Source organism: Heterodontus francisci, chromosome 1 (genome assembly GCF_036365525.1).
Source record: "Heterodontus francisci isolate sHetFra1 chromosome 1, sHetFra1.hap1, whole genome shotgun sequence".
Classification (NCBI taxonomy): domain Eukaryota; kingdom Metazoa; phylum Chordata; class Chondrichthyes; order Heterodontiformes; family Heterodontidae; genus Heterodontus; species Heterodontus francisci.
Window position 1 is genome coordinate 208,030,987 of NC_090371.1, and position 25,459 is coordinate 208,056,445.

A 25,459-nucleotide genomic window follows, 5' to 3' on the forward strand; every position below is an offset into this window, starting at 1 on the left:
CCAATCACCTACCTGCTTCCCTGTGATGTTTGATGCTATGTTTGATTTAAATTAAATGAAAAGCTCGCCTGTATACGCACCTTGGTGGCTCTCTGTTTCCCTGCTCTCACTGTTGATTGTGACGTCACTCTGATGTCACTTTTCGAATTTCCCTGCTCCGCTCCTGCTGCTCCCCCCGTGCTCCTCTCTCTCTCACTCTGTCTCAGGTCTCCAATTCTGGGCTTTTGACATGCTTTTTACACTTCCATTCCTGCTGTGCTCCTGTCTCTCTCTCGCTCTGTCTCCGGTCTCTGACTCTGGGTTTTTGATTCACTTTTGAAACCTCCGCTCCCGCCGTGCTCCTCTCTCTCTCGCTCTGTCTCCGGTCTCCCGGAAGAGACAGAGAGGTAAACGGTAGGTAGCCAAGACTAATTTATTCATCTTGACAGGCTGTTAAACTAGGTCCTGGATTCTAAAATACAGAAAGAATAGCATCTGTCATGGACGAAATGTCATTTACTCACCAAAGCTAGTGACAAAATTAGATAAACACAATTACAAATAAAGAGCACCTGTCAGTTCCTCCAATAAAACAGTTCTCTTAAATTCACAGGTCTATATCTCAGTCTATCATTGTCAATTCCGATTCAGCTCTGACAAAATAATTACTGACAAAAAGCTTTTCCGCAAAAGGTTGATCGGTTGCATGTATTGTTCAGTTACAAAATGTTTAGTCACTATCTGTAAGGTTGGACTCCAGACTAACCAATTTATGTCCAAACCAAATCTCTTGCCTGTTAGCAAAGATGCACTTTTAACATAATGTAATTATATGATACAGACAGGTTATCTGCTCTCAAACTGGATAGCAAATGACGCACATTGCAATCACTGATCTTTGACATACTTGTAAAACTTGTCTTTTAATCCAATTCTCAGCAAAAAATCAGTTAAAGATTTTCTAACATGGTGATTGAAACAAAATAAATTTTTACTATGTCTTCCCACAACAGTTTTTTTTAAAACTGCAAATACAGTATGGATTTTGTTGTGGAATCGTAGACAGTTCATTATAGATTAAGCTTTATTAAAGCTATCCATTACATTGCACTTACTATTGTATATGGGTTAGCAGCATCCTGTCTTTGCCAATATCGCTTAACCCCATTTCAATGTACTCTTGTATTCACGAGGAATTTACAGTTGTTACACCTGAGGCGGGAGTAATGCATTGTCAATTCAGTCCCATTACTCTACAGGTCACAGAATATTATTATAGTTTCCCACCTACTGGAAATTAGCCAAATTAAACAGTTTATTAACCCCCAGAATAAAACGCACCAAACCAGGTATCTTTAAACAACAACAAATTAACTATTTATTAATAAACTAAATCTTAAACAATATTGAGATAAATCTATGTCTGAAAAGACTTTATAACTTCTATTCCTCCTAACCCTCATGTACACACACATACATACATTCAAAAACCAACGGTTAACCGGTTCTAAAATGATGTTTCAAATTAGAGCTGTTTCTTAGAAATAATAAAACAACTGGGTTGTAAGTCCTGGTTGGTTACTTTCCCGGATCAGTGAGGTGTCCCAGAGTTGAATAGACAGATGCCATTTGAAGTCACCAGGCGAGTTGATAAACAGTCAGTAATGGATAGGCGTTCAAGGCAGTTTGGCTGCGGTAGGCGTCACACAGATCTTCAAACAAGGAGTATAACAATAGGTCCATAAAGATTTTGAATTAGCAGTCTATCAGTAGAAACTTTACTGAGTTTCCAGAACTCCCAGAAACACAAAAGGCAGCAGAAAGTCACTCCTGAGGTACAGACTTCTTAGAGACGGGAGTAAAAAGGAATTTGCTAACTCCAATAATTTGCATAACTTTCCAGGGGTCTTTTCCTCTTTAGGTGGAACACAGCCTGTAGACCAATGCAGATTTTCTGCTGAGAGGGAGAAATCCTTCCTTCAAGGAGAGCAAGCTTTGCTGGTCTGCCAGATCAAACTGGTTCTAGCCAATCTTTACACACAGTCAAACTGATACAATACGGCATGTGACTGCATCTCTCTTGCTGTTGCTTAGGAACGGGCTTGTAGCTCGCACACACTGTTCCCAGAGAATAAAAAAACTTCTCTCAGTCTTAATGGCACACAGACCCTCCTTAGTTTTTAAAAACAGAACAAAAAAACACTTCCATGACACAGTGCTGATTTCTGGAGATTCCTTGGATTTTCTTGCCTGTTTTCCCCTTTATACAAGTTCTGGAACAATTTAATTCCAAATGGATAGCAGCAGAATTGTGACATTTATATAGAAGTAAAAGTCCAGCAACATTCAACATGTCACTGAGCTTGTGAAAGTTATGCGTGCCAGAGCGTGAAAATCAAGACATTCCCTAAGTGACTTTTGCCATTTTAAAATGAGCTTACATAACACAAGCCTTTAAACCTCGCTGCTAGGTTATTTTAAAACACATGGTTAAAGGCTTGAAGCAGGGGTGTCCCAACCTTTTCGCGTGGGGGAGTCACATTATAATTTTTGTCTTACATAGGGGGCTGGTGAGACACTTCCGGAAAGATAAAGACATTAAAAATTTATCTTACTATTAATCAAAACACCATTTTTGTCAAGAACCCATCTTTCTGTCCCCCCTCTATCCCCCCTATATCCCCCCCTCCTCTGTTTCCCCCCGCTGTCCCCTCTCTGTCCACGCCCACTGTCCCCCCCTCTCTATCCCCCCCCTCTCTATCCCCCCCCTCTCTATCCCCCCCCTCTCTATCCCCCCCCTCTCTGTCCCCCCCCTCTCTGTCCCCCCCCTCTCTGTCCCCCCCCTCTCTGTACCCCCCCTCTCTGTCCCCCCCCTCTCTGTCCCCCCCCTCTCTGTCCCCCCCCTCTCTGTCCCCCCCCTCTCTGTCCCCCCCTCTCTGTCCCCCCCTCTCTGTCCCCCCCCACTCTCTGTCCCCCCCCACTCTCTGTCCCCCCCCACTCTCTCTCCCCCCCCACTCTCTCTCCCCCCCCCACTCTCTCTCCCCCCCCCACTCTCTCTCCCCCCCCCACTCTCTCTCCCCCCCCCACTCTCTCTCCCCCCCCCACTCTCTCTCCCCCCCCCACTCTCTCTCCCCCCCCCACTCTCTCTCCCCCCCCCACTCTCTCTCCCCCCCCCACTCTCTCTCCCCCCCCACTCTCTCTCCCCCCCCACTCTCTCTCCCCCCCCCACTCTCTCTCCCCCCCCACTCTCTCTCCCCCCCCACTCTCTCTCCCCCCCACTCTCTCTCCCCCCCCACTCTCTCTCCCCCCCCACTCTCTCTCCCCCCCCACTCTCTCTCCCCCCCCACTCTCTCTCCCCCCCCACTCTCTCTCCCCCCCCACTCTCTCTCCCCCCCCCACTCTCTCTCCCCCCTCTCTCTTCCCCCCCTCTCTCTTCCCCCCCTCTCTCTTCCCCCCCTCTCTCTTCCCCCCCTCTCTCTTCCCCCCCTCTCTCTTCCCCCCCTCTCTCTTCCCCCCCTCTCTCTTCCCCCCTCTCTCGTCCCCCCCCTCTCTCGTCCCCCCCCTCTCTCGTCCCCCCCCTCTCTCGTCCCCCCCCTCTCTCGTCCCCCCCCTCTCTGTCCCCCCCTGTCCCCCCTCTCTCTGTCCCCCCTCTCTCTGTCCCCCCTCTCTCTGTCCCCCCTCTCTCTGTCCCCCCTCTCTCTGTCCCCCCTCTCTCTGTCCCCCCCCCTCTGTCCCCCCCCTCTCTGTCCCCCCCCTCTCTGTCCCCCCCCCTCTCTGTCCCCCCCCCTCTCTGTCCCCCCCCCTCTCTGTCCCCCCCCCCTCTCTGTCCCCCCCCCCTCTCTGTCCCCCCCCCCTCTCTGTCCCCCCCCCTCTCTGTCCCCCCCCCTCTCTGTCCCCCCCCCCTCTCTGTCCCCCCCCCCTCTCTGTCCCCCCCCCCTCTCTGTCCCCCCCCCTCTCTGTCCCCCCCCCCTCTCTGTCTCCCCCCCCTCTCTGTCCCCCCCCCTCTCTGTCCCCCCCCTCTCTGTCCCCCCCCTCTCTCTGTCCCCCCCCTCTCTCTGTCCCCCCCCCCTCTCTGTCCCCCCCCCCTCTCTGTCCCCCCCCCCTCTCTGTCCCCCCCCCCTCTCTGTCCCCCCCCCCCCTCTCTGTCCCCCCCCCCTCTCTGTCCCCCCCCCCCTCTCTGTCCCCCCCCCTCTCTCTGTCCCCCCCCCTCTCTCTGTCCCCCCCCCTCTCTCTGTCCCCCCCCCCCTCTCTGTCCCCCCCCCCCTCTCTCTGCCCCCTCTCTCTCTCTTTCTACCGCCAACTTTGACTGTAAGGTCCATTCTATCACCGCCCCAGCCCGCCACCGCCAACTTTTTGCCTTGGCCATAGAGCCATTGGCAACAGCCATAAGGACAAATTCAGATATCCATTCAGTGCAGACATGTTAAAATACTGAACATGTGTAGTTATTTATCCCTTGTTATTTACATCTTTTATTTATTTTCACTTTCTCAGGAACATTTTGACTTGCCGGGACCAGTTGCTAGCCAGCCTTTGTAAGTATTTGTGATTCTATAGCAGAGTATAGTACAAAATGAGACAAACTGCTTTGTGCCTCCCTAAAAATAAACCTGCCCACTCCATGGAAATTAGGCACTACTGTTTACCTCGGCACACTTAGTGAAAAGAAAAAGAGAAACTTCAAATGTGAAATTTGAAACAAAATAGGAAATGCAGGAAATACATAACAGATCAGTCAGCATACATAGAGAAAACAAATGGGCCGCCATTCGGGTAGGGCTCTTCTTGAGTTCTGACTAAGAGTTCAGCTCGAAACCCATCTGTTCTGGTCTCATCCGCTGAGTAACACACTGGTGTGTTCAAACGTACCGAAAGGTATAATTTTTATTCCCTCCCCCAGGAGGAATCAATACTTCATTAAATGTGTTTCAGTGAATGCTCCAATGTGTTGGTGTTTGCCAACATCTGAAGTAAATACTTAACATTTATCAGGTCAGGCAGCATCTTTGGAGAGAATAATGAAAGTTAATGTTGCAGGTCTGACTTTCCATCAGAACTGGAAGATGTTACATGTGTAATGTAACCTAGATAACCAACTCCCAACATGTCAAGTTATTGTGGAGTATTTACTGTATCCCACAAACAGCCACATGTTGCTAGTGTTATGGTCAAGTGAGGAGAGGTCGAAGGGCTTCCCTTTTTCCCTCCTTGTTTGACCACAACTGGTTTAGATTAGATTAGATATACAGCACTGAAACAGGCCCTTCGGCCCACCGAATCTGTGCCGAACATCAACCACCCATTTATACTAATCCTACACTAATTCCATATTCCTACCAAACATCCCCACCTGTCCCTATATTTCCCTACCACCTACCTATACTAGTGACAATTTATAATGGCCAATTTACCTATCAACCTGCAAGTCTTTTGGCTTGTGGGAGGAAACCGGAGCACCCGGAGAAAACCCACGCAGACACAGGGAGAACTTGCAAACTCCACACAGGCAGTACCTGGAATTGAACCCGGGTCCCTGGAGCTGTGAGGCTGCGGTGCTAACCACTGCGCCACTGTGCCGCTTAAAGTGGATGTTCTGGCCAATTCAGTATGTGTTTGATTACTTACTATGATCATTAACAAGAACCAATTGGACAGGTTTTCTTGAGTAACAAAGAAAGAGGTTAACTTTATTGTACCTAGACCGTACTAATAAAATAATAAACAACGCGCCAACTTTCACTCACACACATACTCTGGAGGTTTACACACACACAAATATGTTACAGAGTGGGGAATGGTAGATGGTTGAGTTAGAGTCCATAAAAAAGGCATATAGTCTGTGGAGTTTGGTGATTTAGCTGGCTTCTAGTTGAATTCAGTGGTCCTGAGGCTTTTAGTTGAAGAGGTAGATGACTGGTTCGGTGAGTCTCTTGGAGATAGCGTTGCGGATGATTTCCTCCAGTGGAGTTTCTGGTTGTAGCCAGAGAATGCAAAGGTCAGTCAACACGCAGGATTTGAAAGCTTTCAAGCTGGAATGGAGAGGCAGAGAGAGAGGTTCCCCACTTAGAGTCTGCTCTTGTCAGAGTCCAGTTACTTCTCTTCTGCTGCAGAGAAAACAACAGTTTAAAACCACAGATGGAGAGGGGCTTGTCACATGACAGTCAATCAGTGATTCAAACATAGCAGGTAGCAGTATTTCCTCTTATTGCTGAGTGAACAGGTAGTTCCTTTAAATTTCCTGGGTCTTGGTTCTTGCTGGGGACTTAGCAGACATTTTGTCTCTCTCCTCACAAGCATTGCAGTGTAGGATACAGTGTTGCAAATTAGGTGATCATCTTAAGCTGAAAGGATGACTTTGCTAGCAGCTTGTCTTTTTAAAATGTCTTTAAAAAAAAAAATGAATTCAGATCTCCAGTCAATGGACCAAAGAAAATTATCATTCAACAAAACACATTGGCATAACACTAGTAATTGTAACAAGTCAATCATGTTGTACGGTATATTTGTCCATGAGACTCTGAAGTCAACTGTAAATGAATCTACGATTAGTCTGAACCTTTCAGTATAATGTAAGTTCTAAGGTTGTGATAGAGTAATGATGGTGGATTCCAAATTTCAGTAAATTTAATCCAGTATGTAGCTGAGCTGTACAGATCAGAAAGCTCCTATACTTGATCTCTGATCTGTGTTAAGTTTGCTGATCCCAGCCAGTTAAATTGGTATAAATGGGGAAACCAACCCAAATGCACCGCAAACAAGCCTACTTCCGGTTTAACTACAGTGGGTTTGGGATCAGATGAGTAATCCACTGTGGAGAGGTGCGTCTGTGATTTTAGTATGCTAATGAAGCTGCATTCCTCAGATATTGGCAGCTATTTAAATTTAACAACTGCGGCCCACGTTTCTCAGGGTTCGGACATCCCAACAGCTAAATGGAGTTAGGAGCTGCAGATCCAGCAGTTCTCGCGATTCCCACAATCTCTCCCCCACTGCCCGCTCTGCAATCTCTCTAACCCTGCGATCTTTCCCCACCCACCCTGCAATCTCTCCCCACTGTCCCCATCTTCTTGTCCCCCTCTCCCCCACCATCTCTTTCCACACTCCCTTTACCACTTCGAGGGTGCTAGGTGCATGTGGGCTCCTGCAAAAAATCAGCCACTTCAGGAGAGGGGAATAAACTGGTGTGCCTGTCCTGTAAATGGAAGGTGTAAATTCTCCACTTCTGTCCCTCTGTACCAAGGGCGATGAAAGTTCCAGTCTCCTCCTTGAATTTGTTTAAATCCATTTATTTATATCCAAATTTTAAACCAGGATCTATCTCAAAACCTGTGAATTTTTACAATGCTATATGTGCACAATATGGAACAATGATGTGATCCCACCATCCAACAATAGTATTAAAATACAAAGACAGAGAAGTAACAAATTAAACAGTTTGCAGGATTTTGCTTGATTCTGCTAAATCAATTTGACTGAATTTACATTTTGATTCGTTAACCAGGTTTGTCATTTTAACTTTTTGTCAACTAATGGTGCCCAATTTTAACCCATTCAAAACCCACCCACTTGCACAGAGTCTCAGTTGTACAATGTTCAAAATAAAATGCTATTTTTACCAGCTACGATTATTGGTCATTGTCTTCAAGACTGTTTATGCCATATTATGTTGGTGTTTCTGATGGAAAACGTGTGAACTGATTTAAGAGAGGTCTTTGAGCAACATCTCAGTGAAATATAAAACATAATTCTGATGAATACTCAAGTGTATGTAAAACTTTAGGTTAATGAAAGTTGTGATTAAGTTCAAGGTAGTGTAACTTCAGTCAACCTGTACGCATTCTCTTCAGACTATGTGACTGCAGCTTATTTCTATTCCAGGACAGTTACAGGCAAAGTCCCTCCTGCACGTCCTGCCCCAGCTAAAGCTGGTCCAGCTCGACCTCCTCCACCAAAGATTTCTGCTGCACCAAATCAACTCCGCCATTCTTTATCTGAACTGGGACTAAACAACACCGCTGGAAAAAGCAGCCCACGTGCCCTGGGCAAGATCCGTCCAAAAAGTCAAGTGTTTCAGAAAAAACGACCTGAACTTCCACCTCGACCAGCTCCTGGGCACCCGCTCTACAATAAGTACACGGTAATCAACAGGCAGATATGCTGATCAGTTATCTCTGTAGCCTGGAAGTGTAGTAGTGAAGTGCTTACTTTTTCCAAATGTTCTCCCTTTTTGTCATTTCCTCTCATGATGCCTGGAGTACAGTTCCATGATACTGATACAGCTCTTTGTCCAAGTTCTCTGTCCAAGTGACCAACTCCTCTTTATGTACCAGCCTCAAAAGGGAATGTCGGCAGACTATTTGACCAAGGAGATCATCACAGGCCAGCCTGATCCTGCCCAATGTCCACATTTATCTACTGGATAGGCATCAGGAACATGAATCTTGGCTCAGTTCCCTCCTCACAAAGCTGAGGCCCATTGTCGTACACCTAATAGCTCTCCAGCTGACATCAACCCACTCAGCACAGGCCATGAATAGAAACTGAAACACTGAGTGCCGATTTAAAGCTAACAATAATTGCAGTTGGGACTAAATAAAGCTTTCTATGTATTATATTTATTTAGATTGTAGGTGGTGGATTCTTTTTAAAAAATAGCCTTTGCCATGTCCCTTTTGCAATATTTTTAATTAAAAAATTTAAATTAGAAGTACTATGTCTTCAAAAACCCAACACTACTTGTCCTCCTGTGTTGTTGTAATAAGTGTTTTTTAAATTGACTTTCTTGCTCATCCCCATTTTTGTAAGTTATTTTCTCCGTGTCATTCTTTGACTTAAAGAGGAATAGGTCATGCCTGGACCTCTGCAAGTGATAGAGATCAGACATTGCTCTATGTCACTATTTGTTTTTAAGAGGATAGGAAGTGGGACAATCAAATAAAGTTCCAAATTCCTTTCCACCCCTCCTGAGATAATGCTGAAATACTTGAGTAGCTGGTTGTCTCCACGACACGTGACCTGAAACCAGGCCCCTACTTCATGGGATGTGGGTGTTGCTGGCTAGGCCAGCATTTATTGCCCATCCCTAATTGCCCTTGAGAAGATGGTGGTGAGATGCCGCCTTGAACCGCTGCAGTCCTTGGGGTGTAGGTACACCAACAGTGCTGTTAAGAAGGGAGTTCCAAGATTTTGACCCAGCGACTGTGAAGGAACGGTGATATAGTTCCAAGTCAGGATGGTATATGACTTGGAGGGGAACTTGCAGATGGTGGTGCTCCCATGCATCTGCTGCCCTTGTCCTTCTAGGTGGAAGAGGTCACGAGTTTGGAGGGTGCTGTCGAAGGAGCCTTGGTGAATTCCTGCAGTGCATCTTGTAGATGATACACACTGCTGCCACTGTGCGTCAGTAGTGGAGGGAGTGCGTGCTGAAGGTGATGGATGGGGTGCCAATCAAGCAGGCTCCTTTGTCCTGGACGGTGTTGAGCTTCATGAGTGTTGTTGAAGCTGCATCCATCCAGGCAAGTGGAGAGTATTCCATCACCCTCCTGACTTGTGCCTTGTAGGTGATGGACAGGCTTTGGGGAGTCAGGAGGTGAGTTACTCACTGCAGAATTCCCAGCCTCTGACCTGCTGTTGTAGCCACAGTATTTATGTGGCTGGTCCAGTTCAGTTTCTGGTCAATGGTAACCCCCAGGATGTTGATAGTGGGGGTTTCAGCAATGATAGCGCCATTAAACATTAAGGGGAGATGGTTAGATTCTCTCTTGTTTGAGATGGCCGTAGCCTGGCACTTGTGTGGCGCAAATGTTATTTGCCACTTGTAAGACGAAGCCTGGATATTGTCCAGGTGTTACTGCATTTCTGCATGGACTGCTTCAGTATCTGAGGAGTCGTGAATGATGCTGAACATTGTGCCATCATCAACAAACATCCCCACTTCTGACCTTATGTTGGAGGGATGGTCATTGATGAAGCAGCTGAAGATGGTTGGGCCTAGGACACTACCCTGAGGAACTCCTGCAGTGATGTCCTGGGACTGAGATGATTGACCTCCAACAACCACAACCATCTTCCTTTTTGCTAGGTATGACTCCAACCAGCAGAGAGTTTTCCGCCTGATTCCCATTGACTCCAGTTTTGCTCGGACTCCTTGATGCCATACTCTGTCAAATGCTGCCTTGATGTTAAGTGTTCTTTGGCTATATCTGACAACTTACCCCCTCCCCCACCCATTGTGGTTGACAGGGCCCTCAACCGTGTCCAACCCATTTCCCGCACTCTGCCCTCACCCCTTCCCCTCCCTCCCAGAACCGCAACAAGGTTCCCCTTGTCCTCACTTCCACACCACCAGTCTCCACTTCCAAAGGATCATCCTTAGCCACTTCTGTCACCTCCACTGTGATGTCAGCACCAAACACATCTTCCCCTCCCCTGTCAGCATTCCGAAGGGACTGTTCACTCCGCGACCCCCGGTCCACTCCTCCATCACCCCTACACATCGTCCCCTTCGCACGTACCTTCTCATGCAATCGCAGGAGGTATAACGTGCCCTTTTATTTCCTCTCTCCTCACCATCCAGACGCTCCTGCCAGGTGAAGCAGCGATTTACTTGTACTTCTTTCAATTTAGTATATGTATTCGCTGCTCACAATGCAGTCTACTCTACATTGGGGAATTGTTTGTTTGGTTGGTATGCTGCCACCTTAAATAGTCTAACTTGGAGAGATTTTTAGTCTTGAGTACCTTTATTACATTATAACTATGTACAGCTCCACCCCAGTCTGCGTGACTCCTCTGAAGCCATGCTGCATCTCTCCTCAAGTCTCTCTCACATATGATCTCTTACGTCATCATGGTGAGAGGTATTCTTTACATTTTCTCAACATTAACCCTTTCAGATTCTTATACTACATCTCCCCCTGAAGTTTTCATCCAAATGTATAGATTTATACATTCACTTATATTTATTTTTACATACTACCCCATCTGTCCCCAGGTCTCTGACATCACAGATTCAATCTGTCAGGAGGCTTCACAACTCTCCCTGATTGTGTTGTTGTCAGATGCAGAAGATTAGTAGTCTTTCTCTGAACTCTTGTTTCTTGACTTAGATGGCCTTCATTGAGGTTTGTAGTGTCCAGTGCTTTCTGAATTTCAGGTTCAACATCTGGTTCGTCCAAATGTATGACCGATTGACATCTTTGATGAATAGGAATAAGATTCCTCCTATTTCTTCTTATAGTACCTTTTGAAGCATGCACTAAATAAGATCTCTGGTGATTCTCATCTTTATGGGCGATTACTCCTTTTCTGCCTTGGTCTCATACCCATACCTTTTGTCCTTCTGTCAACTTAGGTAGGTTCCCCATATGATATTTCCTTTTATAATTATAAGCTTGTTGCTTTCTGTAAGACTGTTCTCTGTCTTGATCTCTCTGATAATCCTGGACTTTTAGCCCTGGAAGTAACTTTTTGGGTAGGATTGAAAGTTGTGTTCTATGCTTCCTTCCCGTCCACATAGCAATGGAGTAGTTCTGTAGTTTAGGAGTGCTGTTTGAAAATCTTCATTTTTCTTTCACAGTGCTTTGATAGTTCTGATTCCTCGCTTAGCTTCTCTGTTAGACTGAGGATATCTAGGGGAACTTGTAAGATGTACAAATGTACAGTTTTCCGCAAAGCGCGTGAAGTAGTCGTTTGCAAATTGTAGTCCATTATCGGACACTGTCTGGTCAGGTATACCATGTGTTGCAAAGATGTCTTGTAACACCCGTATGACTGCTTCTGTTGTCGTTGTGTACAAATATTTGACCTCGATCCACCTTGAAAAGTAGTTGATGACAATGAGGTAGGATGTTCCATTGAATATGAATAGATTCATCACCAGATGTTCCCACGGTCTGGTTGGGAATTGGGTCGAGATAAGAGGTTCTTTCTGATCTTGTCTGTGTACTGCACATACCTGGCAATTTGAAATCAACACTTCTATATCTTTCGGTATTCCCAGCCACCATATGGACGCCTGAGCCCTTGCTCTACATTCAGTTATGCCCATATGATCCTGCTGTATTTTCTCCAAGATGTCTACCTGGAGTGACTCTGGAATCACCAGTCTCTTGTCATATACTAGCAAATCATCCACTATAGTAAAGTGTCTTCAGTGTTCGACGAAGATTTTCATCCTCTTACCACTGGGATCCTGCTGTGGAAGCCTAGCTTCAATATTGGCGGATATAGATCCATTCTTCATCTTGTATCTGAGCATGACGAGTTTTTTGGTGCTCTTTTGAACTTGCCGTCCATTGTGACGCAGTGAACTGAGACTATGACTCAATCTCATAAATAAAGTTAACATCCTGTTGTTAGAATGGTCAACAGTAGCTCTGGACAATGCATCTGCTGTCATTTGTTGCTTGCCCTGTACGTATACATCTCGTAGGTGAACCTCATTAGCCTCAACCAGAATCTCTGGATTCGCAGAGGCATCCTAGCGAGGTCCTTTTCATCAAATAAGGAAACTAGGGGTTTGTGGTCTGTCACTATGACAACCTTTAAGTCGATAATATAATTTGATAACTTCTCACAAGCTCACGTGATCGCGAGAGCTTCTTTCTCTCCTACGGCGTATCTCGACTCAGTGTCAGGCAATGCTCGTGACGCATAATAAACCAGTCTTCGATTTCCATCTGGCTGTTCTTAGAAAAGGAATGCCCTTAACCCTGTAGATGAGGCGTCTGCTGCAATTGTGGTTGGCAGTGAGGGGTTATAATGTGCTAAGATATCTGGCGAAATCAGCATCTCCCTGATCCTTTGAAATGCTTATTCCTGATGTGCATCCCATGCTTGAACTTTCGTTAATAGTTGTCACAAAGGCTCAGTAACTTGCACTAGATTGGGTAAAGATTTTGCCAACTGATTTACCATTCCAAGGAATCGTTGAAGATTTTGGGCAGAAGTAGGAAGTGGAAATTCACTAATGGCTCTCATCTTTTCTGGGTCTGTCATGATGCCGCTGCTACAGTCAATGTGTCCTCAAAAATGAATAGACGGCTTTGAAAACCCACACTTCTCATTGAGTGCTAGACCTTCATCTTGCAGGCGATTCAAAACCGCTCTAACCCTTGGGTCATGTTCTTCAATAGACTCAACATGAACTAAGATGTCGTCCGTATGGCATATTACACCTTTAAGGCCTATAGAATGTTCAATATAATTCTTTGGAATATTTCCAGTGCTGATGTTATACCAAATGGTAGACGATTATAACAAAATCTTCCAAACGGAGTAATGAAGGCTGTCAATAACCTTGACTTCTTATCCAGTGGAACTTGCCAAAAGTCATTATTCGCGTCAAGCTTTGTGAATACGGTACTTTTAGATAACGTTGCCAAGCTTTGGCCACTGAAGACACCAGATGAACTTCTCTTGCCACAGCCTTATTAAGTTAAGTCTACACAAATTTTTTTTTTTTATTTCCAAAATATACTTTATTCATAAAAATCTGTAAAAATTACATTGCCAAACAGTTTCCAAACAGCACCAAAAAATACAAACATTGCAAGGGAGATCAGTTTCCTTCAATACTGTCATGAGTTTCTTCCCAACCCTTCCGTTTCACAATTGTCATGTCAATTACAGTTTTACATTTACAGCAATTCAGAATATTAACGATACAGTTCGAGGGGTTTCCCATGGATCCAGCCCCTCAGTCCAGCTTGGTGGGGGAACCTTACACTGTGGTCTTTCCCCATTGAGCCTTTGCTGCGGCTGCCCCAAGCTTTAGTGCGTCCCTCAGCACGTAGTCCTGGACCTTGGAATGTGCCAGTCTGCAACATTCGGCGGTGGACAACTCTTTGCGTTGGAAGACCAGCAAGTTTCGGGCAGACCAAAGGGCGTCTTTCACCGAATTGATAGCCCTCCAGCAGCAGTTGATGTTTGTCTCGGTGTGCGTCCCTGGGAACAGCCCGTAGAGCACAGACTCCTGTGTTACAGAGCTGCTTGGGATGAACCTTGACAAAAACCACTGCATCTCTTTCCACACCTGCTTTGCAAAGGCACATTCCAGGAGGAGGTGGGCGACCGTCTCTTCCCCACCACAGCCAACGCGGGGGCACTGTGCGGAGGGGGCGAGACTTCGGGTGTGCATGAAGGATCTGACGGGGAGGGCCCTTCTCACCACCAGCCAAGCTACATCTTGGTGCTTGTTTGAAAGTTCTGGTGATGAGGCATTCCGCCAAATGACTTTGACGGTCTGCTCGGGGAACCATCCGACAGGATCCACCGTTTCCTTTTCCCGTAGGGCCTTGAGGACATTCCGTGCAGACCACTGCCTGATGGACCGGTGGTCAAAGGTGTTTTTCCGCAGAAACTGCTCCACGAAGGATAGGTGGTACGGCGCCGCCCAACTGCATGGTGCGTTCCGCGGCAATGTGACCAGGCCCATCCTTCGGGGACAGATAGAACCTCAGCACGTAGTGACACTTGGAGTTTGCGTACTGGGGATCTACACATAGCTTGATGCAGCCGCACACGAAGGTGGTCATCAGGATGAGGGCCACGTTGGGTACATTTTTCCCGCCCATGTCCAGAGATTTGAACATCGTGTCCCTCCGGACCCGGTCCATTTTAGATCCCCAGATGAAGCGGAAAATGGCTCGGGTGACTGCCACGGCGCAGGAGTGGGGTATGGGCCAGACCTGCGCCACGTAGAGCAACAACGTGAGTGCCTCGCACCTGATGACCAGGTTCTTACCCACAATGGAGAGAGATCGCTGCCCCCACATGCCCAACTTTTGTCGTACCTTGGCTACTCGCTCCTCCCATGTTTTGGTGCACGCCCCGGCCCTTCCGAACCATATCCCCAGCACCTTCAGGTAATCTGACCTGACGGTGAAGGGGACAAAGGATCGGTCAGCCCAGTTCCCAAAGAACATGGCCTCGCTCTTGCCGTGGTTAACTTTGGCTCCCGAGGCCAGTTCGAACTGGTCGCAGATGCTCATCAGTCTGCGCACGGACAGCGGATCCGAGCAGAAGACGGCGACGTCATCCATGTACAGGGAGGTTTTGACCTGAGTGTAGTTAAGTCTACACAAATGCGAAGATCACCGTTAGGTTTAGGAACTGGAACCATTCCCAAACACCACTCTATAGGTTCAGTGACAGGAGAAATGACTCCCATCCTGGTCATGTCTTCTAGTTGATGTTATGTTTGCTTCATTAGTAGGTGTGATGTCTTCCTAGGTGTGAAAAGACATACTGGTTTAACATCATTTTGCAAAGTAATACTATATTTGGTCTTCAGTCTCCTTGGAACAGTAAACAATTTCAGGAATTCTTTTTGGAAGTGACGCCTGGATTCTTGTTGCTTAACTTCTTCCACTTTCCTTATAAGGTGAAGGTCAATATAAGCTCTTCTGCTTAAGAGAGAGAATTCCTGATTCCGTAGAACATGCAGTGTTTCTAATATCTGCTTTCCCTTCTACTGGAGTGTTTCCTGTAGCTTCCCCTTAACTTCCAGTTCAACCCCATGGGCCATGTAACTGAGTTTTTGTTGTTTGCAGGTTACAAAGTTATAAGCGGCATGGACAGAGTGGATAGTCAGAAGCTTTTTCCCAGGGTGGAAGAGTCAGTTACTAGGGGACATAGTTTTAAGGTGAGAGGGGCAAAGTTTAAAGGGGATGTGCGAGGCAAGTTCTTTACACAGAGGGTGGTGAGTGCCTGGAACTTGTTGCCAGGGGAGGTGGTGGATGCAGGTACCATAGAGACGTTTAAGAGGCATCTTGATAAATACATGAATAGGATGGGAATAGAGGGATACGGTCCCCGAAAGTGCAGAAGGTTTTAGTTTAGGCAGGCATCAAGATCGGAGCAGGCTTGGAGGGCCGAATGGCCTGTTCCTGTGCTGTACTGTTCTTTGTTCTTTGTTTGTTCTTTGTAATGTGGTGATAACCACAGCTCTTTGTCTGATAAGACCATTACACTTGCTCCAGTGTCCAGTTTAAAATTAGTGATATGCGGTTGACACATATATCTGCAGACCAAAATGCCTGATTAGGATCATTGATCTCACCAAGGAAGTTTTCCGATTTCTCTCCTGATGGAGGTTGTTTTCCTTCATTAACCATGCTATTCTTGAAGACTTTTTCTTTCGAATTTGTGGGAGTAGCGATTTTACTTTAGCACGTTTTATAAAAATGCCCTATTTTCTTACAGTGGAAACATTCTGCTTTGTTTGAAGGAAAATGTTCGCGCCTGTGGGTATTTTTGGTGCCACAGCACTGGTAAGGTTTCATGGCGTCTTGCGCTCACCTCAACCCCTCCACCACCCCATGTGTACCTTCTTTTCTGGTGCTTCTTTTACAACCCTCTGATTAACGAACTGTACAGTGCTGAAGGTTTCCTGCACCAAGGTCTTTCTTCACCTCTCAGGATTGCTCTGTTGTTCTTCCTGACCTCTACTTGTCTCACCAGCTGAATAGCTTTGTCCAGGGTGAGATCTTCTTTACACTGCAATAAATCTGATGGGGATTCATCAGTAATACCTACTACAATGTGGTCTCTTCTTAATTCTGCTTTTAGGTCTCCATATTCACATCTTTCCGCTAGTCTGTAAAGGTCATTGATAAAAGCATCAACTGTTTCACCTGGTTTCTGGAACCTTCTGTTAAATCTTGCCCTTTCTAGAATCTTATTGCTCCGCAGGTTAAAATAACTACCGATGGCTTTTAAAACTTCATCAAATTTGGCTGATGTCTCATTAATGCTTTGTCTTGCAATAACATCATCTGCTATTGCTCCAATGGAATACAGCAATGTATTAACTTGCTCTGCTTAAGACTGCTGTCTAATTATGAAGCAATTCTGTAACTCAAAATCTTTTTTTCCAAAGTGACCAATTTTGGGTTTGATTTGGTCCTTCCACGTGTCCAAACCTGTCTGGTATTGTGAATTGAAGATCCATAGCTTCTGTTTGGTTTACTTCCACTTTTGAATTTTTCCCTCCAGTAACGGAAGTTTCCCGCGCTTTCAGCCCTTGCTGACTCCCGCTATGGCCACCGTTTCCCCCTGTGAAATCTTGCCACTAGACTTTGGATTTGTTTCCTCCTTGTTTTACACGCAGTTTGTAGTGTTACTGCTATACTCCTTTAATATTTGAGTATTTACAGCCTTGTTTATTTTGCTCTCTCTGGTCGCAATGTGTAATGGTGCCCGACCTCGGATCCACCCTTGCTAAGGACTTTTGATTTTCCCGGTGGTGCCTGCCTAGTGCCGTTAGGACCAAATTTTTTACCCCCTTTCAGGGTTGCTCACCACATCCCCGATCTTTGCTTCGTTCTCTGACTCGAAGCCTACGATTGCTGGACTGGATTTCTACACGCCATTTCCCTGACTCTCTGTGCCTCCTGTGTCCATAGAGCTTTTCCACAGTCTCTTCTCGAGTTCTGCAGTTTTGGGGCTTTTTTCACATCAGCTCTCTTCAAAGTATTTCTTAAAATTCTTCTTTTGGGTGTTGCATGGTAAGAAGCCCCGTAGTTCACGAGATCTCACCACTGACCAACATGTTGTATGTTTGGTTGGTATGCTGCCATCTTAATATACTTAGTTAGTTCAGCTTAGAGAGATTCATTAGTCTTGAGTACTTAAAACATTAACCTTTATTACATACAAAAGCAAAAAGTGCTGGAAATACTCAGTAGGTCTAGCAGCATCTGTGGAGAGAGAAGCAAAGTTAATGTTTCAGGTCTGTGACCTTTATTACATTATAGCTATGTACAGCTCCACACCAGTCTGTGTGACTTCTATGCAGCCACGCTGCATCTCTCCTCACATGTGATCTCTTACATTCTCATGGTAGGAGATATTTTTTACACTTGCTCAACATTAACCCTTTCAGACCCCTTATACTACATGGGAGACCAAACGCAGATTGGGAACATCTCCGCTCATTCCACCTGCATGATCCCAAGGTTCCGGTTGCTTGCCATTTTAATTCATCACCCTGCTCTCATGCTCACATTTCTGTCCTTGGCCTGCTGCAGTGTTCCACAAACCTCAACATAAGCTCGAGGAACAGCACCTTATCTTTCAATTAGGCACTCTACAGCTCTCTGGACTCAACATTGAGTTCAACAACTTCAGACCATGACTGTCATTTTCATTTTTTCTCACCCTGTACCAGTCTCAAACTTGTTTTTCATGTTTTTACTTTCAGACAAAGCTGTTCATTATTCAGCCATTAACACTCTCTCTGTACAAATGCTTTGTCCTTGACCTATAATCACTCCCTTTGCTTTTGTTCCATGTCATCTTTGTCATTTAATCACTCCTGCCCTCCGCCTTATCACAGACCTTTCCTTTTGTTGTTCTTTTCTGCACCGCCCCCCATCTTTCACTTGTTCAAAGCTTACTACATTTCGGTCACAGACCTGAAATGTGCACTCTGTTTCTCTCTCCACAGATGCTGCCAGACCTGCTGTATATTTCCAGCACTTTCTGTTTTTATGTTCTTTGCGTGACTTGTGCTCTGACACTTATTCGTTTATTTGACTTCCTCACATAGGAAAATACTTCACAATTGGTCCAACCAAGACAAGGAACTTGGCATGCAGGGAATCTGCACTGTACTCCAGGCTGCCACAAGGCTTTTGTTGAAAATGCATTTTTGTGCTTTTTAAAAACACATTCTTGGGATGTGGGCGATGTTGGCAGGTCGTATTTATTGCCCATTCCTGGTTGCCCTGAGAATATGGATCTTTTTCTTGAACCGCTGCAGTCTTTGGTTGTCCAGTGGTGGACATATAGCCAAATATATTCAAGTATGAAAACCTGCACAACTAAATAAGATTTTTAGCTTGACTTCATTTTGACTTTGGATGATAATGTAGAACAGATGATGTGATTCAGCCACCCATTATACATCTCTTCCCATTTTCTTCCCATTTTCATTTTCATTAATGAAAATCAGGCGAGATGTACATCTGGCGGCTGAGTCAATATTGTCCATTTTACACTATCACCCAGTCAAAATTGCCCCCACTTCCTTTCAATACTATAACTTTTGTAATGTTATCCTAAAATTAATTTCAAGAATCATTGCTCTATGTTCCAGAATACAAGAGTAAATGTCAGATAGAAAATGTAGACGAATCAGTAAACACAATCTAATTGCTATATAATACCTTTAAAAACTGTTGGAAATGCACAGCATCTGAAAGAGAAAAATAGGTTAGCATTTCAGGTATAACCCCCCTCATCACAAAGTGTGGATTCTTAAAATAGCCAACCAATTCTATTAAGGAATCAATAGCTGAAACGTAATCGTACTTATTTTTTCATACACCTACTAGTGTGGTGTGCAATTCTATTATTTTGTTTCTACTTCAGATTTGCCGTTCTTTTTATCTGAATCTAATTGTAACTTTGGATCATCTTCCGTTTTTATGGTATTGTGCTCGTAAATTTGATATCCTGGTATATCAGTGTGAATTTATTCAAACAGTGATTTGCAACATGCTCAAGAATCCTCTTCCTATCAAAAATCATATTACCCTGGGTAATACATGTTTAATAATGAAGCTAGAGACTCCATGACAGCTGAAGATAAAATGTATCTTTGATCATAAAATCTATTCATGGAGATTGGGGAAGAGATTTCCTGTTTGATATGCATAGCACAATTAGAAACACATTCTGCATACTTGAATTTATGCTTTTGCTGCAAGAAATGTGCTTGTGTGGATTAAGCTAGGAAAAAGTATACAGCCGTGCTGCCTTGTCTGGATTTTTATGATGAAAAGGTTTCATAACATTAGGTTTATGCGTATTAACCTTAACTCAGTGACAACATTATTCTGAATCCGAAGTCGTGGTTCAAGCCCTACTCTAGGACTTGAGCACTAATTTAAGCTGACACTTTTAATACTGAGGGAAAGTGTCATTCTTAGAGGTGCCATCTTTCAGATAATCATTAAACCAAGGCCCCATCAGCCTCCTCCGGTGGATATAAATGATCCTCAAGCACTATTCAACCAACATCACCAAAAACTGCTTAGCTGGTCATTCGTATCAATGCTGTTTGCAAATTGGCTGCTGTGTTTGTCTACAAAGAGTTTAAACACTTAAAAATAAATCATTGGCTTTAGGGACATTCTGAGGACATGGGAGGTTAGGTTGCAGATCAGCCATGGTGTCATTGAATGGGGGAACAGGCTCAAGGGACTGAATGGCCTATAAATGCATGTTTGTTCTTCCTTTTTGTAATTCTCAGCTTTGTGCTTTTTAAAAATACATTTCCAGCTGCCTGTGCCTCATGGGATTGCTCAATGTGATGTCAACTCCAGGGTCCCAGGAGAACTGTCATTCCAGGTGAGATGAACTTCCATTTACACATTCTGTATTGTATAGAGGTTTTAGGCAGCAAGGACACTGTTACTGAGTCAACTGCAAGGATATATGTAGCAGCACTTTGAGACTTTTAATCTAATTTTAATGTAGCCAAAACAAATCCTGTACTGAGAAATGCTAGGGTTAAGAATTCAAATCATTCCTTCTTTTGATGCTCCGACAGAATACAGTTGCTTCAAGTAGCAAAGCAATTGAATTTCTGTTAGTGATGGGGAAAATATTCAGAGGATTGCTTGTATGTTTTCACATTTTCACATTTTATGTGCCCGTTCAAACTTTACGATGAGTGCATGGGGGCCACAGGGCGTCAGAGCATCGGCAGGTATTTAAGAGTGGCAGCTGAGGTCATTGCTTCATTCGGCAGCTGTGGGATCAGGGAGTTCACCTTCACAGGAAGGCTGGTGCAGCACGGCCAGAGCATTTAGTGTGGAAGAGGGGGAGTTGAGGAGCCAGGAACCTGGGGTCAAGCCTCCACCATGCCATCAAGCTCCTGGCATGGGGGGTCAATCAAGAGAGGGCTCAGAGTGAGGTGGAGTGGGCAGTGTTGAGGAAATAACTGGCAGAGTGGCCCTTGGGACCGGCAGTGCCCAAGTGCCATGGACATCGTCCATTCAGGAGGCAGATCCTCCAGTGAGGAGGAGAACCTGAGAGGAAGGCAGGTGCAGCCACATAGATCCAGTCAGCAGCAACCTCACAGTCATCTGCAAGGGCAACCTCGGGATGGGACAGCAGCAGAAGGCTGCATCTGGGACCTCTTCGCCCTCTCCCACAGCTGTCTGGATGTCTGCTGAATGCTGCAAAGGTGGTCACAGACTGGTGGGCAGGATTTTTTTATTCTTTCATGGGATGTGAGTGTCTCTGGCAAGGCCAGCATTTATTGCCCATCCCTAATTGCCCTTGAGAAGGTGGTGGTGAACCGCCTTCGTGAACTGCTACAGTCTATGTTGTGTAGGCACACCAACAGTGCTGTTAGGAAGGGAGTTCCAGGACTTTGACTCAACGACAGTGAAGAAACGACGATATAGTTCCAAGTCAGGATTGTGTGTGGCTTGGAGGGAAACTTGCAAGTGATGGTGTTCTCATGTGTCTGCTGCCCTTGTCTTTCAAGATGGTAGAGATTGTGGGTTTGGAAGGTGCTGTCGAAGGAGGCTTGACAGTTTGCTGCAGTGCATCTTGTATATGGTACACACTGCTGCCACTGCGCTGGTGGTGGAGGGAGTGATGGTTTAAGGTGGTAAATGGAGTGCCGATCAAATGAGCTGCTTTGTCCTGGATGGTGTTGAGCTTCTTCAATATTGTTAGAGCTGCACTCATCCAGACAAGTGGAGAGTATTCCATCACACTCCTGACTTGTGTATTGTAGATGGTGAACAGGCACTGAGGAGTCAGGAGATGAGTTACTTGCCACAGAATTCCCAGCCTCTGACCTGCTCTTGCCGCCACAGTATTTATATGGCTGGTACAGTTACATTTCTGGTCAATGGGAACCCCCCCTCAGGATGTTGATAGTGGGGGATTCAGCAATGGTAATGCCATTGAATGTCAAGGGGAAATGGTTGGATCCTCTCTTGTTGGAGATCGTCATTGCCTGGCACTTGTGTGGCGCAAATGTAACTTGCCACTTATCAGCCCAAGCTTGAATGTTGTCCAGGTCTTGGGACATAGACTGCTTCAGTATCTGAGGAGTTACCAATGGTACTGAACCTTGTCCAATCACCAGCGAATCTCCCCACTTCTGACCTTATGTTGGAGGGAAGGTCATTGATGAAGCAGCTGAAGATGGCTGGACATAGGACACTACCCTCAGGAACTCCTGCAATGATGTCCTGGGGCTTAGATGTTTGGCCTCCAATAACCACAACCGTCTTCCTTTGTATAGGTATGACTCCACCCAGTGGAGAGTTTTCCCCCTGATTCCCATTGACTTCAATTTTGCTAGGGGGTCCTTGATTCCACACTCAGTCAACTGCTGCCTTGACGTCAAGGGCAGTCACTCTCACCTCACTGGAGCACAAATCTTCAGTACTACTCCCTTTGCAGTATCCAGTGCCTTCGGCCATTTCTTGATTTCACGTGGAGTGAATCAAATTGGTTGAAGACTGACATCTATGATGCTGGGGACCTGAGGAGGAGGGAGGAGATGGATCATCCACTCAGCACTTCTGGCTGAAGATGGATGCAAATGCATTGTCTTTTGCACTGATGTTCTGGGCTCCTCCATCATTGAGGATGGGGATGTTTGTGGAGCCCTCTCCTCTGGTTAATTGTTTAATTGTTCACCACTATTCACAACTGGATGTGACAGGACTCCAGAGCTTTCATCTGATCCATTGGTTGTGAGATCGCTTAGCTCTGTCTACTGCATGCTGCTTCTGCTCTTTAGCATCCATGTAGTCTTGTGTTCTGGCTTCATTACGCTGGCACCTCATTTTTATGTATGCCTGGTGCAGCTCCTGTCCGTCCTCCTGCACTCCTCATTGAACCAGGGTGATTTTGCTTTTATTGATTCCCTGGTTTGATGGTAATGGTAGAGTGAGGTATATGGCAAGCCATGAGGTTATAGATTGTGGATGAATCCAATTCTGCTGCTGCTGATGGTCCACAGCATCACATGGATGCCCAGTTTTAAGTTGCTAGATCTGTTCTGAACCTATCCCATATAGCATGGAGGTAGTGCCACACAACATGATGGAGGGTATCCTTAGTGTGAAGTTGGGTCTTTGCCTTCACAAGGACTGTGGTGTGGTCACTCCTACCAATACAGTCAGGAACATTTGCATCTGCGGCAGGCAGATTGGTGAGGACGAGGTCAAGTATGTTTTTCCCTCTTGTTGGTTCCCTCACCACCTCCTGCAGACCCAGACTAGCAGCTATGTCCTTCAGGACTTGGCCACTTGGGTGAGTAGTGATACTATCAAGCCACTCTTGGTGTTGGGCAATGAAGTCCCCCACCCAGAGTACATTCTGTGCCCTTGCTATTCTCACTGCGTCTTCCAAATGCTGTTCAACATGCAGGAGAACTGCTGAGGGAGGGTGGTAGGTGGTAATCAGCAAGAGGTTTCCTTGCCCATGTTTGACCTGATGCCATGAGACTTATGGGGTCTGGAGTCAAAGTTGAGGACTCCCAGGGCAACTACCAACCGACTGTATACCACTGTGCCACCACCTCTGGTGAGTCTGTCCTGCTGGTGGGACAGGACCTACCCAGGGATGGTGATGAAAGTGTCTGGGACATTGATTGTAAGGTATGATTCGGTGAGTATGACTATGTCAGGCTGTTGCTTGACTAGTCTGTGGGACAGCTCGCCCAATCTTGGCAGAAGTCCCCAAATGTTTGTGAGGAGGCCTTTGCAGGGTCGACAGGGCTGGGTGTGTCATTGTCAATTCCGTGCCTACGTCGATGCCGGGTGGTCCATTCAGTTTTATTCTTCTTCAGCTTTTCTGTAGCAGTTTGGTACAACTGAGTATCGTCCCAGGCCATTTCAGAGGGCAGTTAAGAGTCAACCGCATTGCTGTGGGTCTGGAGTCACAGGTCGGCCAGACAGGGTAAAAACTGCAGATTTCCTTCCCTAAAGGACGTTAGCGAATCAGATGGGTCTTTACAACAATCCGGTAGTTTCATGGTCACCATGACTGAGGATGGTCTGAGGCGGCTGCAAAGGTGGTCAAAGGCAGGTTTCTGGTGATGGCAGCCCTTTAAAGATAATGCCAACACATCCAACCACGTCAGCTGACACGGGGCTACCACTTCACTCCCCGCCTCCAGCCAGTGAATGATCGGCCAGCCCACCTGAAGGCCGTTAATTGGATGGCTGGTGCAGATAGCTCTGAGAACAGGGATCGGAGCAGGAGCGCCAGCACCGCCCACTTCCAGTCCCAACTTCCCTTCCCCAGCGGGTCATGAAAAACCAGTCAAAGTGTTTGAAAAAATCTAGGCCAAGTGATCTTTTTTCTGTGTTTGCTTTTTGGAATCATTAAGGCAAGCTTATTTTGGTGTCATGGTAAAGGATGGGTTGCATTGTTATACTTTTGACTTTTGTATATCCAGTAGAAGAATGGGTTGTGGACTGAAATAATGTCGGAGATGATGAAGCAGGGGCAAGTAGCTCGGTAAAAGATAATGTAACGTATTTTAATGTCTTTTTTTCTCTTTCTGCTTTAATAGCGAGGTGAAGTCCTGATTCTCAAGCAACACATTGACCAGTCTTTCCAGTGCCAAAAGGGGCTTGATACTGGTAAAGTTCCTGCATCTCATTTGAAGATAATCACGCCACTGGATGAGGAGGTGGTGAAAGGGTCCAGCAAGGTCAGTGCGGACTATGCATTTTGCAGTACTTGCTGGTGGAAATAAAATTTTGCAGTTGGAATAGCTATGTCAAATTTAGTTTTAAAATACTATGAATAGAAATCGTCTTTGCATTGATATGAATGGAAGTATGCTATTTGCACCTAATTTTCAGAGGTAACTCATTATCATAATTAAAATTAGCCATAGCTGTAGACTAGGATTTGTACAGGGAGCACATGATTGGTAGGAATGTTACATTGTGTGTAAGTGGAACTTAAAAGGATGGGATAATTAAAGGGGAGTGTCACAATAGGCTCCAAAGGCATCTCAACTCATTAACAGCCTTTGCCAGGGCTCAATAGCGATGAGCACAAGAAGTGATGAACCAACACGAAGAGAAAGGAACAAAAACAGCAAATGCTGGAAATACTCAGCAGGTCAGGCAGCATCTGTGGAGAGAAAAACAGAGTTAACATTTCAGATCTGTGACCTTTCATCAAAGAAACCCATGTTGCAGACATGAGTCTGTAGGCAAGGGACGAATAGGCCAATACCTGACCCCTGTTTGATGGATGCTGGTGTTAGTGGTACTTCATAAAGTAGTTTTGAGAAGTGTTGCCATTCCATGCCTATCAGTCTGTAATTGTTGAGTGACCGTAAGAAGGTAGTGCCAAGTTCCAGGCTACAACTGATTATTGCAACCATTGGATGTTCCAGCCCTAGGAAGCTAGGTAGTTTCAATGTCTTACAACAGATAAAACAACTCGGTATCTGAGGTCCTAAATCCTATAGGTT

The 25,459-nt window shown here is 45.6% G+C and overlaps 1 protein-coding gene across 1 annotated transcript in view; it reads left to right on the forward strand.

The window, feature by feature from the left end:
• sh3d19 (SH3 domain containing 19) overlaps positions 1-25,459 on the forward strand; it is a 204,476-nt gene that overhangs the window by 134,269 nt on the left and 44,748 nt on the right. Inside the window, exons 10-13 of the mRNA XM_068041139.1 lie at positions 4,474-4,514; positions 7,858-8,116; positions 20,269-20,337; positions 24,542-24,682. Of these exons, the coding sequence (XP_067897240.1) occupies positions 4,474-4,514; positions 7,858-8,116; positions 20,269-20,337; positions 24,542-24,682 (510 nt within the window). The remainder of the gene's footprint in view (positions 1-4,473; positions 4,515-7,857; positions 8,117-20,268; positions 20,338-24,541; positions 24,683-25,459) is intronic.